Source organism: Chaetura pelagica, unplaced genomic scaffold, assembly GCF_000747805.2.
Source record: "Chaetura pelagica isolate M959 unplaced genomic scaffold, ChaPel_1.0 scaffold112, whole genome shotgun sequence".
In the NCBI taxonomy this organism is placed as follows: Eukaryota; Metazoa; Chordata; class Aves; order Apodiformes; family Apodidae; genus Chaetura; species Chaetura pelagica.
The window spans coordinates 3110097-3127850 of record NW_009952798.1 but is presented as its reverse complement, the minus strand read 5'-3'; the positions used below and the strand labels follow the sequence as shown (position 1 = coordinate 3127850).

At 42.8% G+C, this 17754-nt stretch overlaps 2 protein-coding genes across 3 annotated transcripts in view; one reads left to right on the top strand and one right to left on the bottom strand.

The window, feature by feature from the left end:
• AIFM2 (apoptosis-inducing factor, mitochondrion-associated, 2) overlaps window positions 1-113 on the top strand; it is a 5865-nt gene extending 5752 nt beyond the window's left edge. Inside the window, 1 exon segment of the mRNA XM_009994871.1 lies at window positions 4-113. Coding sequence (XP_009993173.1) covers window positions 4-113 — 110 coding nt within the window.
• A 694-nt stretch (window positions 114-807) lies between these two features.
• Window positions 808-16610, bottom strand: LOC104386286 (core histone macro-H2A.2). Of its 2 annotated transcripts, none has more exons than XM_009994869.1 (8): window positions 16375-16610; window positions 9701-9807; window positions 8251-8448; window positions 6534-6644; window positions 4812-4911; window positions 3798-3887; window positions 1617-1791; window positions 808-1503 (listed from the first exon to the last, which is right to left on the bottom strand). In XM_009994869.1, the coding sequence occupies exons 1-8, from the start codon at window positions 16544-16546 to the stop codon at window positions 1338-1340; spliced, it is 1119 nt and encodes a 372-aa protein (XP_009993171.1). In that variant the 5' UTR covers window positions 16547-16610; the 3' UTR covers window positions 808-1337. The 2 variants fall into 2 exon arrangements, with proteins under 2 accessions (XP_009993171.1, XP_009993172.1); XM_009994870.1 differs by having other exon boundaries at window positions 6534-6638.
• Window positions 16611-17754: the final 1144 nt, after the last annotated feature.

The following is a 17754-nucleotide window of genomic DNA, read 5'->3' as shown; positions in this document are numbered from 1 at the left end:
TAGGCCAGGTGAAGGGTTACTACGTGGGACGCCTCTTGGTGACCATTGCCAAGAGCCGGGACCTGTTTGTCTCCAAGAGCTGGAAGACGATGGGACAGACAATGCCCTCTTAAAAGGGGACCAGTAAGAAACCAGCAAGGAGTCTAGCAACTGGCAGAGGGTGAGGGTGCACTTGTAGTGTCAATCTGTCCAAGCATGCTGCGTTAAGGGGGTGCCCTGCCTGCCTGCAAAGGGGAAGGAGGCACTTCCCAAATGAAGTGCCTAGTTCTCATGATCAAAACCAGGGAAGGAATGTTCCTTTTCCTTCCCTGTTGAGAGATAGCTCTGAGCAAGAAACCTGGTTTACCTTGATTTGTAACAATAAACACTGCGGTTTCCCAAGTGTCTGTGGTTGGCTTGTTACCTGGTGTTTGTTTTGTTGTGGTGGTTTGTTGTTTGGTTTTTTTTTTTTTTTACCCTGGCTTTCTCTACTGTGGCTTTCCTAAAAAGCAGCTGCCTCTCTCAAATGTGGATCTGCTCTGTAGAAAGAATGGCTGGCAGCACTGCCTGGGCAAAGCCTGCCTAGAACCTTGAGCAGGTCATGGCAATCCTGGAACTCAACAGAACATCATGCAGTTTTGTGTCAACATCTCCACAGCAGCTTTAATTATGTCACTTATAGCACTAGACTTCAGCCAGAAGGGCTGGTTACTGTGAGACTTTAAATTATAGATATGCTGCTGCTTTTATTTCTTGCTTTTTCTTTTTAAGTTGAGAAATTCCCAGAGCAGAAGTCAGGTTTGTAACAATAACCACACTTGACACATCTTTTTCTTTTTTTCTTATAAAACCAACAAAATCACCATGAAATATTCCCAGTAATTACAGATATTATTGTGAGTTAAAAGCAAACCAGAAGCTCCTCATGCATCAACTTCTAAACCTTTTCCCCCCTCTCTGTGGGCTGTTTACCACTTACCCCCAAGGGAGGGGAAAAGGGAACATTTTAAAGAGCTTTCTTTGAAGTGTGTATGTGTATGTGAAAAATTCATCACTACAAATCTAAAATGAGGTTACTCTTTAGAAACTCCTAAACTAAAGTAACAAGGAACACTAAACAAATTCCTGAAAAGAGATGGTAACTCAATTGCTTCAGGTGATATAAATGAGGATGCTGACAGCGTGAAGGAATGGGACTAAACCCCTCTCATCTCTAGTCACAGCTCTTCATCAAGTCACAACACAGCACACTACTACCACTCCCCTTCCTCACCACACTGAAAAAATAAAACCCACCTCTAATGCATTTAATGCTACTCAAGTTTGTTGAAAAATAAAGTTTCATTTGGCTGCTGTTGCTACTTCAGGTCTAGCTTCGCCATCTCTTGCACGTAGATGCCGATGCTTTCACTGTCGAAGAGCAGGAAGTAAATGTTCTTCAAGGAGGAAGAGCTGGTGCCATCAAAATGGGTGGAAATAGCTCTGAGAGTCACTTGGGCTGCTGTCTGTTTGGGGAAGCAGTTTCTATGTGGTAGGGGAAGAAAACAGAACGAGGCAGTGTCAGTCACCTGGGCAGGCACCACGTGGTGGTGCCCAAAAGGAACAAGCCGTGCCAGCTCCAGGTAAGATGGTCCTACCTGCCACTGGGAAACGGAGGGAAAGCCACGGACTTCAACTTCTTGTCTTCTGCAGCTGTCAAGCAGTTCTTTATAGTCTCTTCCAGCTGCTCTTCACACTTGTCGGAGCCCCACTGTGGGATGTGACAGTGGATGACAAACTTTGCTGCTAGGCCGCTAGACTGAGTGAGTGCAGCTGACACAAACAGAAACACCACATTTAGTTTTGCACAGAAACCACCCTGCAACAACCTCTCAACCCAAAGTGCTCCCTTCATCACATTCCCTCTCCAAAGAAACACATCAGAGGTTAAAATCCACCACAGTGGCTCTCTGGCAGTCATACTCTGCCTTGTCATTACTTCTGGGATCACAGAACCCAGGGCTCATTTGGTTAACACACCAATAACACTTTACAGCTTTCTCATTCAGCACAGTATCAAATGAATCTGGATTCCCTGGATTTGCTACATGCAAAGCACCAAAACCTGGCACCGGACACAGTGTCATTCATCCCCTCAACAGACATTTCTGCAGTGCTGTAACAGCCCTATCTGAATGCTTTGCACAAATACCCTGCATCATCATTACAGCTCCAGGGGGTCAGGGAGTCACATTTAGACCCACTTCACAACCAGGTGCTTTCAGACAACGACATGAAAAAAATCAAAGGAGTTTGTTGAAAGTTTCCACCAGTTATGCCCAATTTGGAATCTCAGATTCATTTTTTTCAGGAAGCATATCATTTCTCCAGGACCTGCAGAGCCCACAGAGCATGGCATCAGGTTGCTTTTGTTGCAATTGGGACCATTGGCACTTCTGAAATTCCAGGTCTTGGAATCTCAGGTTAAACACCCTGAAATTAGATGTGCAATTAATGCCCAAGGATTAAAAACTTGGATTTATTCACTTGTCCACCATCACAGAGGGATTCTGTTGCAGGCACAGAGGAATCCTGTCTAACGCTTCACTCTGCCAGTGAAATTCCAACCAGCAGAAGAGAAGTGTCAGGCCTTTAACCATAGAGAGCAAATTGACTCCAAGCAACATGAGTATCCCGGTGAGCAGCACTTGAATTCCAGCCCACCAGGTGTCAAGTGTTTTGTTGGCAGTAGGCCACCAGTCATTAAACACCATCACTTGCCTCAAAACCAACAGAAGGGGCAATTTCCAACACAATAACACACCAAACAAACAGACAAAACCCAACCTTTTTTTCCTATCTATTAAACTAAGATTATCTTCTTTCCTAGGACTGGTTTAATAGGGTAAAAGGACCCTATTTTTCAGTTAGGTAGTGATGTTGACAGAGGAAAGTAGTTTACTTTGATGTTATGGCATAATGCAAAAAGCAAAGCATCTTGTACAAAACTTGCCCTGTCATTTGAGATTATAAAAGCTATTCCTTTAGGAAAGGTTAAAAAATAGACTATGTCAAGCACTTTTTATCTTGGGCATGAAGACACTAAGCCAAATAAGGCACTGGAAGATACATTGCAAGTTCTCTTTGTGTGCCCTCCAGCCACCTTCAACCCCTATGAACTTGTTTCATTTGTTGACTAAAGAAGACAACCTCAAAAGCCAAACTATTCACTGTGAAACCTTTGAAGGGAGCTCTTCTGTAATTTGTACTTCTATCATGAAGCTGCAGTGCCTGGGACAAGAGCAGAGATTGCTCTTCCAGAAAGCATGCCAGCTCTTAAGAACATATTGAATCTTTATTTCTGTTCAAGGTAAGGTAACTATTTGGATTATACCCTGCATCAAATATGCATAAAGCAGGATGATTTATAAACCCTGACTGTTCTTAAATCTCCTATGTCAGGCCGAGAGCTGTTTCTGATCCTCACTAACAATGTGGTACAAAAACAGGACAGGGAAGATGGCACAAAAGGTGACAGCACAAGTTTTTGTCTAATTTTTTGGACGCTTACAGACTGGAATTGCCCAAAGGGGAATTAATCAGCCTGATGGAACTTATGGTGCCACTGAGAAGCTCAAGGACTGGATGTGCACAGCACACAGGTATCCTATTCTACTCCCTTCTTTTTCCCCTAAGCAGGCTGCCCATATCTGCAACAGCTTTAAACAAGAAACAGAAACATTTCCAACACATAAGCAAAGGCACATGTAGATCAGAATGCCCAGGGAAAAGAACAGATGGAGTGAGCTGTTTCCAAAAGACTGTAGTATCCTTTTTACCTTCAGCAACTTCCAAAGGTCCTTGAGATTTGCGAAGCTCTTTCACTGTTTCTAAAAACTCCTTCCCACCAGCCTTTTCCAATGCTTTGCCTGCAAGGACACAGAGTAAAAGGCCTTGGCTTCAAAGTATCAGCACAGAAAAACAACTCTGTGTTATTTAAAAGAATATGGTACACATCTTCTTCTGCTTCCCTCTATCTGAAGTTTATGTTTACCACACTGTCTAGCCACAGCCAAAGTTAACCTGTTATTGGTTTTGAAAATCTCTGTATGTTATTACTGGAAATCACTTTAATAAAATGATCTGTCACAGAATGTTATCTTACTCTGGCTTCTGGCTAAAACAGTGAAGAGTGGGATTTCCAGGACTCAGCTTTTCAGCCTCCAAAAATCAACTCAATGTACAAACTCCACTGCTTTCTGAAATGAGCACAGCTGGGATGCCAGTGAATGTCCTGATAACCAACTACATAAAACAATGGTCCCAAAGCCTGCTACTGGATTCTCTGCCTCTCTGCAACCAACTGCAACTCGTTTTTACCTCCCTCTTCCTTCAATTTCCGTATTTGCACATCAGCAGTAAAATCCCCTTATTTCACATGAGCAGCATAAGACCTTGTACCTGAGTATTTCTAAGGCATGTAAAATCCTACAGTGAAGAGAATAATTGGAAGAGTTACTAATGCATCATTTTCTTCACAGAATTTTCAGAGGGAAAATGTCAAAACAATCCAATAAATGCCACAATAATGTTTATTTACACCTTTGCTGCTCGTGTGCCTCAACAAATTACCTGTGCTTAGATTGATTGTCAAAAGCCACCATTAATAAAAGAGAAATTAGTGATTAGCTTGTTATACCTAGACAGATCCAGCCTGATTTTCAGAGGTGGTGTAAAGGGATATGTTATGACCTGGGGAAGATTCAGGTGAAACAGAGTGGGATCTCCGCAGGCAGCTAGCAGACCAGCTGGAGTTCCAGCTCTAGAGGTGTTTTTCTCAAGCAAAGCCTCACCTACTTCCTCCTTGAGGTCTATTTCAGCAGTGGTGGGGTGAACGATGCCTTCTACTTTCATGGAGCCAATATGGCTGATGTCACTCTGTGTCAGAGAGAGCTGTCAAATAACAATGAGAGTAGAAATCAAAACAGCAATCCAAGTTTAAACTTGTTTCCATACTAAAACCACTAACATTGAAAGAAGGCTGGATTCAGCCTTTCAGAGATCAGCAGTTACGTGTGATTCTGATTTTTACCTGTTCATTAATTCGCACACCCCTAAGATTTTTTTGTGACAGGCCCACAGCTTGGGAGCTTGCTCCAGAAGAAGTTACTGCTAGAGAATTAATATTCTAGCATCACACTTTGAAAAGAAAAAGCTACCTTTGGAAATGTTTCCATTTAAAGAGAAAAATATTAAAATGAAAAAGCTTTTCCCCTGTAGAAAACACTTCAGTGTAGAGACTGAGAAGGGCTGAACACTATCCTGGGCTGTAAAGGCTTCACCACCCAAGTAATTACTTTCCCTTAGACTTCCTGGTATAAACAAACTAAGGAATGTTTTTACCCACCCACGCATCTAGATAGAAGGAACTTGCCAAAACTTGATGCCTTAGGGTGCTCAGAAAAGGCTGCTCCCCAGATTTCACAGCCCCATGACTTTGAGCAACAACAGAGGACTAAAACCCTCAACACCATTAAGAAGACTTCAGAGCTGCTGAACACATGCCCAGCACAGCTTAAATCTTTCAAGACAGGCTGCAATATATAGAGATTTAGGTTATGGTTGGACTTGATGATCTTCAAGGTCCAACCAGGATGACTCTATGATTCTCTGTCCTAACCAGAACAATAAGCACTGCCCATTTTAAAGAAGAAAATGAGAAGCTGCACAGACTTAGGACAGGACAGAACTCCAGTAAAAGAGATCCAAGTTTCATTTAACTAGCCAGGTGACTGCTTTCAGCAATCTTTTGGATCTGTCTGGCCCATTCTAGACTCCTGGTTTAGCAAGAGATGGGATCAGGTGGATTCAACTCTTAAGCACTGCCTCATAGAACAGGGCAGACCACCAGCAGAGAGGGCTTACAGAAGCAGTTTCAGGAAAAACACTTCTTCCATGTAGCATTACTATCAGAAATAGCAACAGCAACCACAATAATACATTTTAAAAGTGTTGACTATATTTCCATAGTTAAATCTGTAAGAAAAACTCCAGCTTCATTCAGAGGGTCCAAAAATTAAGGCAGGCAAACTCTCTCCCCTCTTGGTCAGTACAGGGAGGAGAGGGAAATAAAAGGGACTGATGCCAAGGACACAGGGATACTTTGGTGGGACAGTTTTGTAATTCTGGCCAGGCACAGTGTCAGTCTGTGCTGAGATGGAGAAGCAGGCATGTCCTGCATCTCTGGTGAGGTCCTCAGTTTGTACAGCAGGAGAGCAGGGTCCCACCACCCACCTTCAGATGGGGCACTCAGGCTTCTGGCACAAACCAACATGTGGAAACTCTGGGTGACCCTAGGACCTGGCCCAGAAATACTTTTTTGTAAGGAATAAATAGCCTAGAGGGTTAAACCTGGTTTGGCACTGTACCAGGCACAACGCAGCCAAGTCCAAACCAAACCAAACTGCAACACAGCTTAGGCCAAGAAACAAACAGTGTGGATTTTATACTGGTGCTAGGTCAAAAACATCCTTCCATTTATGCAAGGCTCCCAGTCTGTTGAAACTTTCTATTACCTTTTGTCCTGGCATAAGGCTCTTGGAGGACAAGATAGTGAAACCATCCCCAGGTCCATCTTCAGATGTTGAATTTGAAGCTCCTTCTTTTTCACTGTCCTTTTGCTTGTTCTGTTTGAGGGGGGGAGAAAAAAGCAAGAACTCTCAAAAGAAAAAAAAAAAGAAATAACATTGACATTTTCCCATTAACCAGCAATGGATGGATTTAATCTGTTAATCCAATCAATAAATTACTCCGAGCCTTTTAATCCCCAAATATTATTTTAATTATTCTTTTAATCCCCAAACAGTTATTCAGTGTTTATATAATGTTAAACCAGCAATGGTTGATCTGAGGCATTGCATATGTTTGTAGCCACATTATAAGCTGTAGTTTCACTGAAAATTAAGGTTTTGTTTACAGGTGGGTGTGTGCTAGTTTATTTTTGCTGCTAACAGAGAAGAGCTCCTACTAAATCAAACTTAGTAACTTAGTAACCCAGTCAAATGCTCCAATCTGAAGCAAAACAACAACTTCATGATCTGAAAAGGAAAAAGATCATAAGTCTCATCTAAGTCAATCATAAATCTGAATCCATATTGCTAGGAGCAAGCCATCACACCTCTCTAAAAGCAGGCAGAGGACAAAATGAAGTAACTCACAGCTGAAGATTGAGTGCAAAAATCCCATTTGTGGGACACGCTCCTTCATGCAGCCTAGTTCCAGGAGCAGCAAACCTGTTCCTACCAGGGCTGCAGGAGCATCTCCTCACATCTCTCAGTATTTGCTTTAACGTATGTCAAGAAGACATAACTCTTCCTAGCAAGTTCCAAATCCTGCACGTGCACAATTCAATGTGAGGTGGTAGCTGAGCTCAATACACAGAGGCATCCTATTAAGGATCCTGTTTTCTTTTAAAAAATTGTTTCTACATATTCTCAGCTGTGGAAATGTATCAAAGCTTAGAGGCCTCCAGAAAGATGTGCTTCTTACAAGTTTAAAAAGCCTAGGTCAAAGCTTATTATTGTTTCATCCGACCCAATCAAAGATTTAGCAGTGTTATAAGATGCATGCTCTGGAATGACAAACCAGATCTGGGTCACTCCTTTACCAAATTAGACCATTTTGGATGGTGACAGAGGATGGGCAACTGTAAGGGAAGGTGCAGTGGTCAAATTCTGATTCCTTTATTCTTCTGGCAACTCTTTTAAAAACCAGTAACAACAACACACCTGAGAACACATGAAACCAAGAGCTTGTCAAAACAACATTTATGTACCATGTCAGGACAAGTTCTCTGCACAGTGAAAAGTCTTTAACAGCAACCTGGTAACTGCACAAGGTTGAAGGTGTGACATCTGTCAGGCAGACAATGTTTTAAAACACAGCTTCCTTTCTTTTAAAAGCCAGAGCTCACTGCCACACAGTTAGCCTGGAGATACAGATATTCTACACAGTTACCAAGAAAGTATTGCAAAGGGTGACATGGAAATCTGAAAAGTATCCCTCAAAGCTTTAAGGGCTTTTGTTATGAAAACTCATTACTAAAATACTGTGTTTGCCTTTGTTTCTGAAGTTTAGAGAAAAAAAATACAATCTATTATTAGCTCCTACCTCCCATTTCCAATTGTTACAAACAAAACAATGTGGAAGCACTAATTTATTCCTCCTAATAATCTAAGTTGGTTTTGATCCACTGCCTCTCCCACACCTCTGGAATATCAGCCTCATGTTTACCTTTTTGGGTGTCCGGGCCTTAGTAGACTTTGCCTTCTTCCCACTCTTTTTGTTCACCATGGATTTCCTTCCCTTCTTCTCAGGAGCAGGTGAAAGGATGGTCTCAGATTTGCCTTTGGCACCCCGTTTCTTGGCTAGAAGCTCTGGCTGGATTCTGGGCAGGACACCTCCACTTGCAATAGTCACACCTTTTAGCAACTGCAAGGAAAACTATAGTGTAAACGAACATGTTCTCACTGTTCTTGCTAAGTGACACGTGCAAGTAGACTCCACACCTCACAAAGGATTGCATCTCATCCCTTTGTCATGAACAAAACCACACCACAAAAAATATGAGGGAGAAAACCCACAATAACAAGAAACCTGGCAGGTCACAGCACAGCCCAGAGAACTCTTCAGGTCAGTCACTCTTCTCTTCCAGTGCTGGATTTCTGCATCCCTGTCCTTGGTGACTCACGGAGATGATAAGGGCCTGCAGGCTACTTAAAAATAAAATGATGGCACTGCAGCCTTGCTCAAAGTACAACTGATCCTTTTGTCTCGGAAGCATTCTGTGAAATCAAGCAAGAGCCCCAGGAACCTGCTTTGGAGAGGTGAACAATGGGCTGTGATATTAGGTGGAAGAAAAACCCTGGCTAATTCCTAATGGACAACAGTAGATCTAGTCCCCAGTTCACAGCCCCATGGAGCAGAGATTGGGCTGCTAGGGTTTGTATGGTTTTCCCTCTCTCCTGGCTTCTCTTCTTACATTTTCAGTCCCCTGGACTGGAAACCAAGCTGGATGATTTCAGGGGCACCACATTTTAATTATTTAAAGCAGTCAAATTAAGTGGAATCTTTCAAAGTGTGAATGATGTCACCCACCTTCACATGGGGCTGACAAAGAAGAGATCCTCAGATGCTGACTGAACCTTGCTGGCACCCCTGAATGCTGCAATTCACAAGCCCATGCCATGATCACTCTTCCCACTCAACAATTTTAGCAGAAGCCATCTCACAAGTGATCCACAGTCGGGGAGCTAATGGACCTGGGCTTACAGAGCAGGAGGCAGTCCTGGAGGCAGCAGTAGTAGAGAGAGGGCCAGATCCATATCCAAGATGGGCCTCCCAGACAGTATAATAGAAAACACACATTTTTACAGCTTTTGGGGAAAGGTCTTCCATGGGGCACATTTTCTTTATGTACTGGGTGTTGCTGAAGAAGAAAGAAATTCAGCATCAAGTTCACCCAATTCAAAGAGGACTCAACAGGCTATGGAAAGAAGCAAAATTCATTTCCAGAGGATTTAAGATGAGAACCTTCTTTTTTGTTTGCTTTTTTATCCAAGAATCTTGTCTTCCTCTGCTCTAATAATCATGCTCTCATTCATGTGTCGGACTAAACAGTGTCTGATCTGTGGAAGCAGCTTCACTCAGCCTGTAACTCTCACACAGAAATGCAAACAGGTACCTGATTCAGTTCCTCATCATTTGCAACTGCCAGGAGGATGTGTCTGGGGGCAATTCTTCCTTTCTTGTTGTCTCGTGCTGCATTTCCTGCTAATTCTAGAATTTCAGCTGTGAACACATTGAGATAAAAATTAGTAACAAAAACATAACTTATGTACACCCTATATACACATTTTACATCCCTTCTTCATATCCATTTACCTTTTCAAGGATGCTTTCCAGTTTAAATGCTCTTTGCTACAGAGAGGCAGGAACCAAACCACATTAAATGTGCTTGCAGATTTACATCAAATAATTTGCCCTTCCTAATTCCCTGAAGGACAGCTAGGAGGAAATATGCTTAGCTTAGTTCACATAACTTCTTTTACAAGTCCCAAGTCAGAATTCTTTCAAAAAAAAACAACAACAAAACACCACAGGACACCCCATAAAAATGTACACCAGCAGCCCAAAATCCAGCACTAACCCTATAACAATAAAACAGTAAAACATGCAGTGAAACCCCAGCTCGAGTACAGACAGTTCTGACAAAACAGCAAGGATTCTCAGGACCAGGTAAGACAAAGACTGAGGTGCATTTAAAGAAACACTTTGAAAGCCAACAAACCAGCCAGGCAACACTGCAATTCTGCATGAAAGGGCATTGAAAATCTGTGAGAAGCTTCACTTTAGAACAAGATATGAAAGGTTTGACTTAGAGGCAAGCAGAGACAACCTAAGAGCATGAACTATTCAAAACTACAAACAATGTGTGAACTGTGGGTAGAAAGTTCCTTCTGCATCTCTGGGAACAGGAGGCCACTTTAAAAGTAGTTTCTCTAAATTTGCAGTAGGATTTATGCTGCCACGAGAGTCACTGAGCTTTTTCTGAGTGTTACAGAGGAAATGCAGACACATATTTCTGAGTTCATTTAAACTGTAGCAATCAGTATAACTCATTAGCTTACACAGTCTGGCTGCTGCTCAGAAGTTATTTTCTCAGGTAAGAACTCTACTGAAAGACTGAGAAGGGGGTGTTCTGCTCCAAATGATCATAAAAATCATATTCACCCCTTTTTTCATTTTAAAAGTGGTCATTTTTCCTGCCTTCTGGTTTTGTCTTTACATCTGTCAGTAATAGGAGTAAGAAAGTTACAGCCCATCAGTGTCCTGTTAATGATATCTTAACTCCTTTTTGTCAACTAAGTAATGAACTGTAACCATTATAAAAAGCAGAATGTTCATGAAAAATCTAGTGGAAATCCACATCATGCCCTCTGGCTAAAATCCAAGAGATTTCAACAAGAGGGTTTAGCCCTCAGTTCATGGGAAAAAGACAAGCTTTCCATTTCACTCAGTTAGAATAACAAAAGTGCATACTTGTCATCCAGTTTTCACTCCTATGCAGCATGAGTGCTGAACTGAATGCTGGAGGTGCAAAAACCATTGTTTGGAATTCTGTGCCTATTCACAGTGGATTGTTTAAGAAACAGCCAGCCTGGGTTGGAAATTTTCACAGCTATCCCTGCAAAACCTTCAAGAATCATGATCAAAGTTGCATTTAGTTGCAATTATCACAGAGAGGCACTTAATTCCAGAGAACATTGAACTGTGGTTGCAGTAACTGTCACAAGGAAAAAGCAGTGAGTAATCTGACCATCAGAAATAGTATCACACCACAAATACACACTGAGCCTACACTAAAAGTTGGGGTAGGAACCTCAGCTCTGGCTTAACTTTGGAGTGTCTGACTTGGATTTGAAAGGAGACTGGAAAGAGATTCTGCGTAATCCAGCTACATTCACCCCTGTGGGGGCTGGAAGTTGTCCCAGACCTCTGCCAGTGGAGCTAATGCAGCAGCAGACAGCAGGAACAGATTGCCATCCACTGGGCAGACCAGCACAAAGCAAGGAAAGAAGACTCCTCCAAGGAGTTTTGCAGTTTGGTGCTGATAGCAGAAGAAGATTGCATCGAGGGGGAAGAAAAAAAAGAAGCAACACATACTTACCTGGGTGGTAACTGAAGTTCTTGCAGATGTGCCAACAACAGGCACATCCTGCTACCTGTGTGCTCACCCCACTCCCCCAGGTTCTGGGTCCTTTGGCCAGCAGCATCCTGATGGTGCACTCAAATGTCCTCTGCCTAATGTTAAGAGCAAAAAAGGCAGAACACTCAAATGCCAGCCTCTACCACAGGACACCAGGAAGGAGGGAATCCAAGGAGAGATGATGTATGGCAGACTGTGGGATATGCATATAACTTATCAAAGGATGCCAATTATTTGCACAGGTAAATAACTGCCTTACCTCCTTCTACTAAGTGTCTGTATGCTTGTTTTTCTAGTGCTGGAGGCAAGGACTCAATCTTAGGAACGTAAAATGGCACTTGCAAAAAGCAACATCAACTCTGGAGGCTTCAGTTATTCACATCCTCTGCTGATAAGAACAGATCCCTAAAGAAACTACTTAACCATTTCAAGTGGAAACATCTTGACAGTTGAGGTTATCTAAAACTCTAAAGAAACTAGTCTGAGAATATAGGTCCTGTAATGAACTCCTGTGCTATAACAAGCCCTCTTGAAACTGGGCATCTTGATGTTCTCAGACATAAGTTGGTATTACTTTCCCTCCTCTCAGCAGGCATGAAGAACTGAAGTGAAATCTGAAATAATCTTGCTTCCCTCAAGATTCAAAATCCACACAAGATGCCTCCACACTGGAAGAATAACTTCAAATGGAGATGACTAAAATCTCATTTATCCAACTCCACAGTTCACCTCAGCCTCAGACAGACATTGAGGGTTATGTCAAGAGCACAGTGCCCAGATCTGTCCACTGACACGACACAGCACCCACTCAGAGAGCCTTTTCTCCAGTCTGATGAGTGCTCAGGACCAAGGAAAAACATCACCATCTTCCAACCAACCCAAGAAGAAGCTACGACCCGAATGTTACTACATCTTCTCATTCAGTGACATACAGGAAAAAAAGGTTTCTTCAGCTGATCAACTACAAGCATTACAGGCAGGCCAAAGTTATTTGCTCAACTGAGCTCAGCCTACTTTTGTGATGTGCTCAGCTGGACAGGTAGGAAAGACAAATGAGAAGTACTGGCAGAAGAATTGGAAAGATTTCAGACAAGATTTCTTGTTTTCCACTTTGCCTTTAGAATAAGTTTTGGCAGTTGCTGTTGCACTACCATGTAGAAATCTACCTGATAATATCTTTGCTCTGAAAAGACATATCAGATGATGGAGTCCTTAGTCCTCCATTTGCAAGTGGAAAAGTATCTCCTCCATTTGTCTCTTGGCAGCAGATGAGTGAAACAGACTGAGCAGAATGCCAGCTGATGTCCTTTGAAGGAGGAGGTCTTTGCTGGAGTGGTGTTCTGCCCTAATTTAGAGAAGGCGGCTTTCTACTGACATCTTCTGTGAGTTCCTGTGGCCAGCACACCATTCACATGTCTTCTGCCTCCTAAGCAAGAGGCACCTGCATTATTTTGTCTACATGTTGGTGTATCATGGGACATATGCAGCTGATGTTTGATTTGGATGCTGATGGCTGTAGTCAGGCCCCTGCGTGCTCAGAGCATAGTCTGGCATGGATCTGTGGTAAGGTCCATCAATCCAATGTGACAGAGGCCCAATTTTTCATGGAGTTTTAACTCTGAAGTCATTGGAGCTCAACACTGTTCCAGTAAACACAACCTTCTTGACAGGAATTAAGCTGCAGTTTTGCAACACGTGCTTCAAGCCTAAGATGTAAAACAGCATAGAGAGATTACCAAAAATAAAAAAGCCTTAGAACACTGATGACATCATCTTCACATTAGCTAATCAGCTGAGGTAAAAGTACCTCCTTTTGAGACACACGGCAGTGATTGCTGGCATCCTGCCAAGCCACAGATTTGGTGTTGATAATGGTTGTCAGGTGCCACACATTGGGAGCTGGAGGCAAGCTTTGTCACTCCATGGGGGTGATGCACGGGCAGTCTGGGCAGCACTGGGAGCTGAGAGAGGCTGGAACATGCTCAGCAAGAGCCAAGCCCTCAAGAGGCTTTAGCTGTTAAAATCAAAGAAGCCTCTGCTGAGCATCTGTGATTTTTCAAAGTTACCACCTGGCCCAACAGAGCAGGTTTCTCCGAGATGGCAGAAACCACCCTTCCCATTGCATACAGCATCAATTCTTTGCTCAAATGCACCCAGGTCTTTAGAGGAGACCTTCTCACTAATGTTTTAACTTAACATAAACTCGTGGTTCACCTGGCTTCTGTGAAAGAGTTGAAGAACCAGAGTCCCTTTCTCCAACCCTCTCAGACATCACCTGAAGCAGTTCCCACCATGCAGGCTCCCAGCCTGAGCAGCCATCATTTCACAGTTGCAAATCCACGAGAGAAAACTGGAATTTGTAACATTTCTTAACGTTATCTGGTACCTCCTGTTATCAGTTTTAAGACAACAGCCTCAGAAAATGACATTTTGTTTCCAAAGGCTTCCCAAATCCAAAGACTATACTCGCACACAAAGTGCAGGCCCACACACAACCTCCCCATATCACATTAAAATATTGAAATGAAACTGCACTTCCTAGCCAAAAGCAGAGCCAACACCTAACACTGTTCCAGTTCAGGTAGCAGGTGCACAGTGCTGTGCTGTATGATCTAAAAATAAGACCATAACTCAGCCTGCACTGCTGAAGTGCTGCATATACCAGACGTGCTGCCAACAATCTACTACTACACCTTGTAATGATTGCCACAGCTCAGAACCAGCACTTCCAAATACTTATCCTAAAACCTCCTTTGAACACTGTGGATCCTTGTGAAGTGGGAAAAGAAAAAAAATGTATTCCTCCCCAGACTGAAGGTCAGCAGAGTTATTATTCAATTATAAAAGTGACTGCAATATCCAAAACCCATGTAATAGTGTTTTCATCTTGCAATACCCACACATCCAGAAGTCTGTACAGGATTTCTAAGTGATTTCACAATAAAGTTAATACACCTGACCAGAGAGAAATTACTATTAATGATGTTCCTGAAGAGGCCTGAACTTCCACCAGAAAACACACAAGGGCCCATCAAGAAAATCAAGGTTGAAAATCACTCTGGCAGAGCTACGAGAGCTATGAATCCTCCACCTTTCACCCCTAACTCCCTGCAGCCTCTGAAGCATCCCTGCTGAGTAGCACCCCACGTTGCAGACAGCTGAACAAGCTCTGCAAGTCATGGACCTCCCCAGCACAACTGCACCAGCTCCGCTGAGAGAGAGATTCAAGAGTTTGTTTTCAATGTACTAAACCAGACTGTGCCAATATGACTTTATGTATGCTCTTAATCAAGTGAAAGATCTTCGCCAACATCACTTAAGAGAACTGATCTTCCTCTATGATGAAACAATCTCAGCACAAACATGTTTGTTCTCACACAGTAAAAAAAATAAAAATAAATCAAATCAAACTTGGATTTTGATTCTGCTTTTCAGTGGTGGTTTGTTTTATTTTAAAGCCAGCTTCTTTGCTGGACTTATCTCCTGAAGGAGCTGAGGGTGAACACAAATTCAAGCTCAAATATTTTGTTTGCGTTTCTTCTACATCAGCAGTATTTTTTCAGTTCAACTTCAGAAGCAGCTTCAGAAATCAATTCTCAGCCTGTAATTAATCACCACAAATATGGAAGTTTCTGTAACATGCTAGCAGGCATCAGAGATTCATCTTACCAATAGAGAAATTATTATTATTACTATTTCAGATTTTCTTATGGCTTTCATATGTAAAAAAGACAGCAGTGTTTGCATAAAGACAGGAATGCTGTTACATGGGCAACTCCATGAAAGCTTCTTCCATGTTACTCTGGCAATCAACTGGCAATCAATTGTGCTCCTGAAACACAACCCACTCAGCTACTTCATCCAGGCTTGTGACTCCTCACAGATTCTCTAATGCACCTCAGTCTTGATCTGTAACACCTAAGTAACCTGAACCAGAATCGTCTCTCAACCAGGCATTGGAACAATTTGCTAAGGTGCTGTTTTCCATAATTAAATAAGAAATTGAGCAGATATGACCCTAAGACAGTCTGAAATATTGCAATACATTGCAGTATATTGTATCACCACTTGACACGTGCTCCTTCCACTGAGGTCAGTTTCAGAAAGCAAGGGAAAAGAAAACTCAGGGTATGTGGGAGGTTTTAAACCCTGATGTGCTTTCTTTATACACTTAGGCAAGTCAAAAGGATTTTAAAATACAAATGAACAACGCTCACAGTTGATAAGACTTTGATACAGTTCTGCAAGGAGAAATACAGCAAGCAAAATGAAGCTTGTACACTTAAGAAGCACAACAGATGTAGAAGGCAGGTTTGCTTTTTGTTCTCATCTGGGTGCATCAGAAGCTTAATTCACAACAGCTTTTCCTTGGACCAAAACTGCCTAGGTGAGACTTCCCACCCTGCATAGCAATAAAAAATAATCCTTCCAGCTAGTGGCCAAGCATGGTGCCTCTAAAGGAGAACATTTCGATCCTCAGCCTATTCAAGAAGCAAATCAATCTCCTCAGCATTCTGAACAAATTTCAACACACCCTGCACTGGCAGAGCCCAAGTTTCAGAGATGCCAAACACACAGGCATCCCACCCCAGGGACATCCCTGGCTTCTGTGTGTGACCAGCACTTCCAGAAGGAGGTTCTTTGTTTACCTGCTAGGTACTCTATGACAGCTGCCATGTAAACTGGTGCTCCAACTCCTATCCGGTACTTGTACGTGCCTTTCTTCAAGTAGCGCATCATCCTCCCCACGGGGAAGATCACCCCTGCCCTGCTGGAGCGGGACAGTTTGGACATCTTCTTCTTCCCACTTCGGCCTGACATCTTGAGGCTTTCTGCTTCTTTTCAATTTGCTGGTGATCCTTCTCCCCTTGCTCCAACCCAGAAGCTGCAAGAGAAAAGGAAGGGGGTTGGTGCGCAGCGCGTGACAAACGTCTCTGTGCACGCTCTCGTCTCCTTCCAGAGGCAAAGAAAAAGATGCAAACCCATTCTCAATACCTGTTAAAAATTTCTTACTATAAGCTGGATAACTGAAGTATTTGCTACAGGTTTTATTTCAACTGCTACACTGTCGGTGTAGCAATATCACAGGAGAGAAAAAAAAGGGGGGGTTGGAGAATATTAGAGAAAAATAAATTTAAACTATAAAACGTACATTAAATGAATCTTTAAAAAAACCACCAAAATAACAACAACAAAGCACAAATCACACCAAGATAGACACCTGCAGCATGGAATTCTTCCATGCTGATTGTGAAGTTTAGCAAGTTATAAAGAGCTGAGAAGAAGTGGCACACTGGACAGCATGAAAGCAGCCGAAAAGCAGGTGCTGGTGCCACCTCCAAGCAGAGGAAGCCGCACTGCTCACACCGGAGGAGGTAAAACCTACCTACACACACAATTCTTCTTCCCAGGGCTTTTATCCAGGGAATTTCACACACGCGGCTGAAGGAAAGCAGTTATGGTTCAAGCACCTCCTCTGGTGCTGCTCTGGCCTCAGGAACTGAGCACCAGGAGCCAGATCACAGGCTTCACTGCTTTCATCATTTTCCAGGGATCACCTTCAGGGCAGCTCCTGAGAATCCCTGAAGCCTTCCTCCTTGGAGCTAAGGGGAGGTCTTTTATCTCTCATCTTAAAAGGACTGGTTACCAGGGTTTTCTGTCCATCAAGCTGCCTGAAGATGTGTTGCTTCCTCTGCATTAAGAGCCAGTCCAGTTTATACAGAGGAGAAAAGGAAACAAATTTCATTCCCCCCTTGTTTTTCTGGCAACATGGAGACTGCAGGTCAACAAACAACAAACCCTGGAGTCAGGCACTCCTTCAGAGTGTGCACGTGGTTGTAGATACACCCCTAGCTCTCACTCTTAGTCACACAATGGGGAAGTTTTAGCTCTGTTACCAACAATTCTATTCCACTCCATGTTAAAAGCTGCCCTGGTGGCACAACCGTGATCCTGGTTCAACACAACAGATCAAGGTTCACTCCTCTGAAACAAAACAAAGAGCACAATCTGCCATGGATGGCATTCCT

Coding starts and splice junctions, on each gene's coding strand:
- LOC104386286 (XM_009994869.1), bottom strand. CDS start 16,546: ATGTCAGGCCGAAGTGGGAAGAAGAAGATGTCCAAACTGTCCCGCTCC. Junction 6,645..8,250: donor AGGCCCGGACACCCAAAAAG/GTAAACATGAGG, acceptor CCCCTCAAACAG/AACAAGCAAAAGGACAGTGA. Junction 1,792..3,797: donor ACCTTTGGAAGTTGCTGAAG/GTAAAAAGGATA, acceptor TGTTTGTGTCAG/CTGCACTCACTCAGTCTAGC.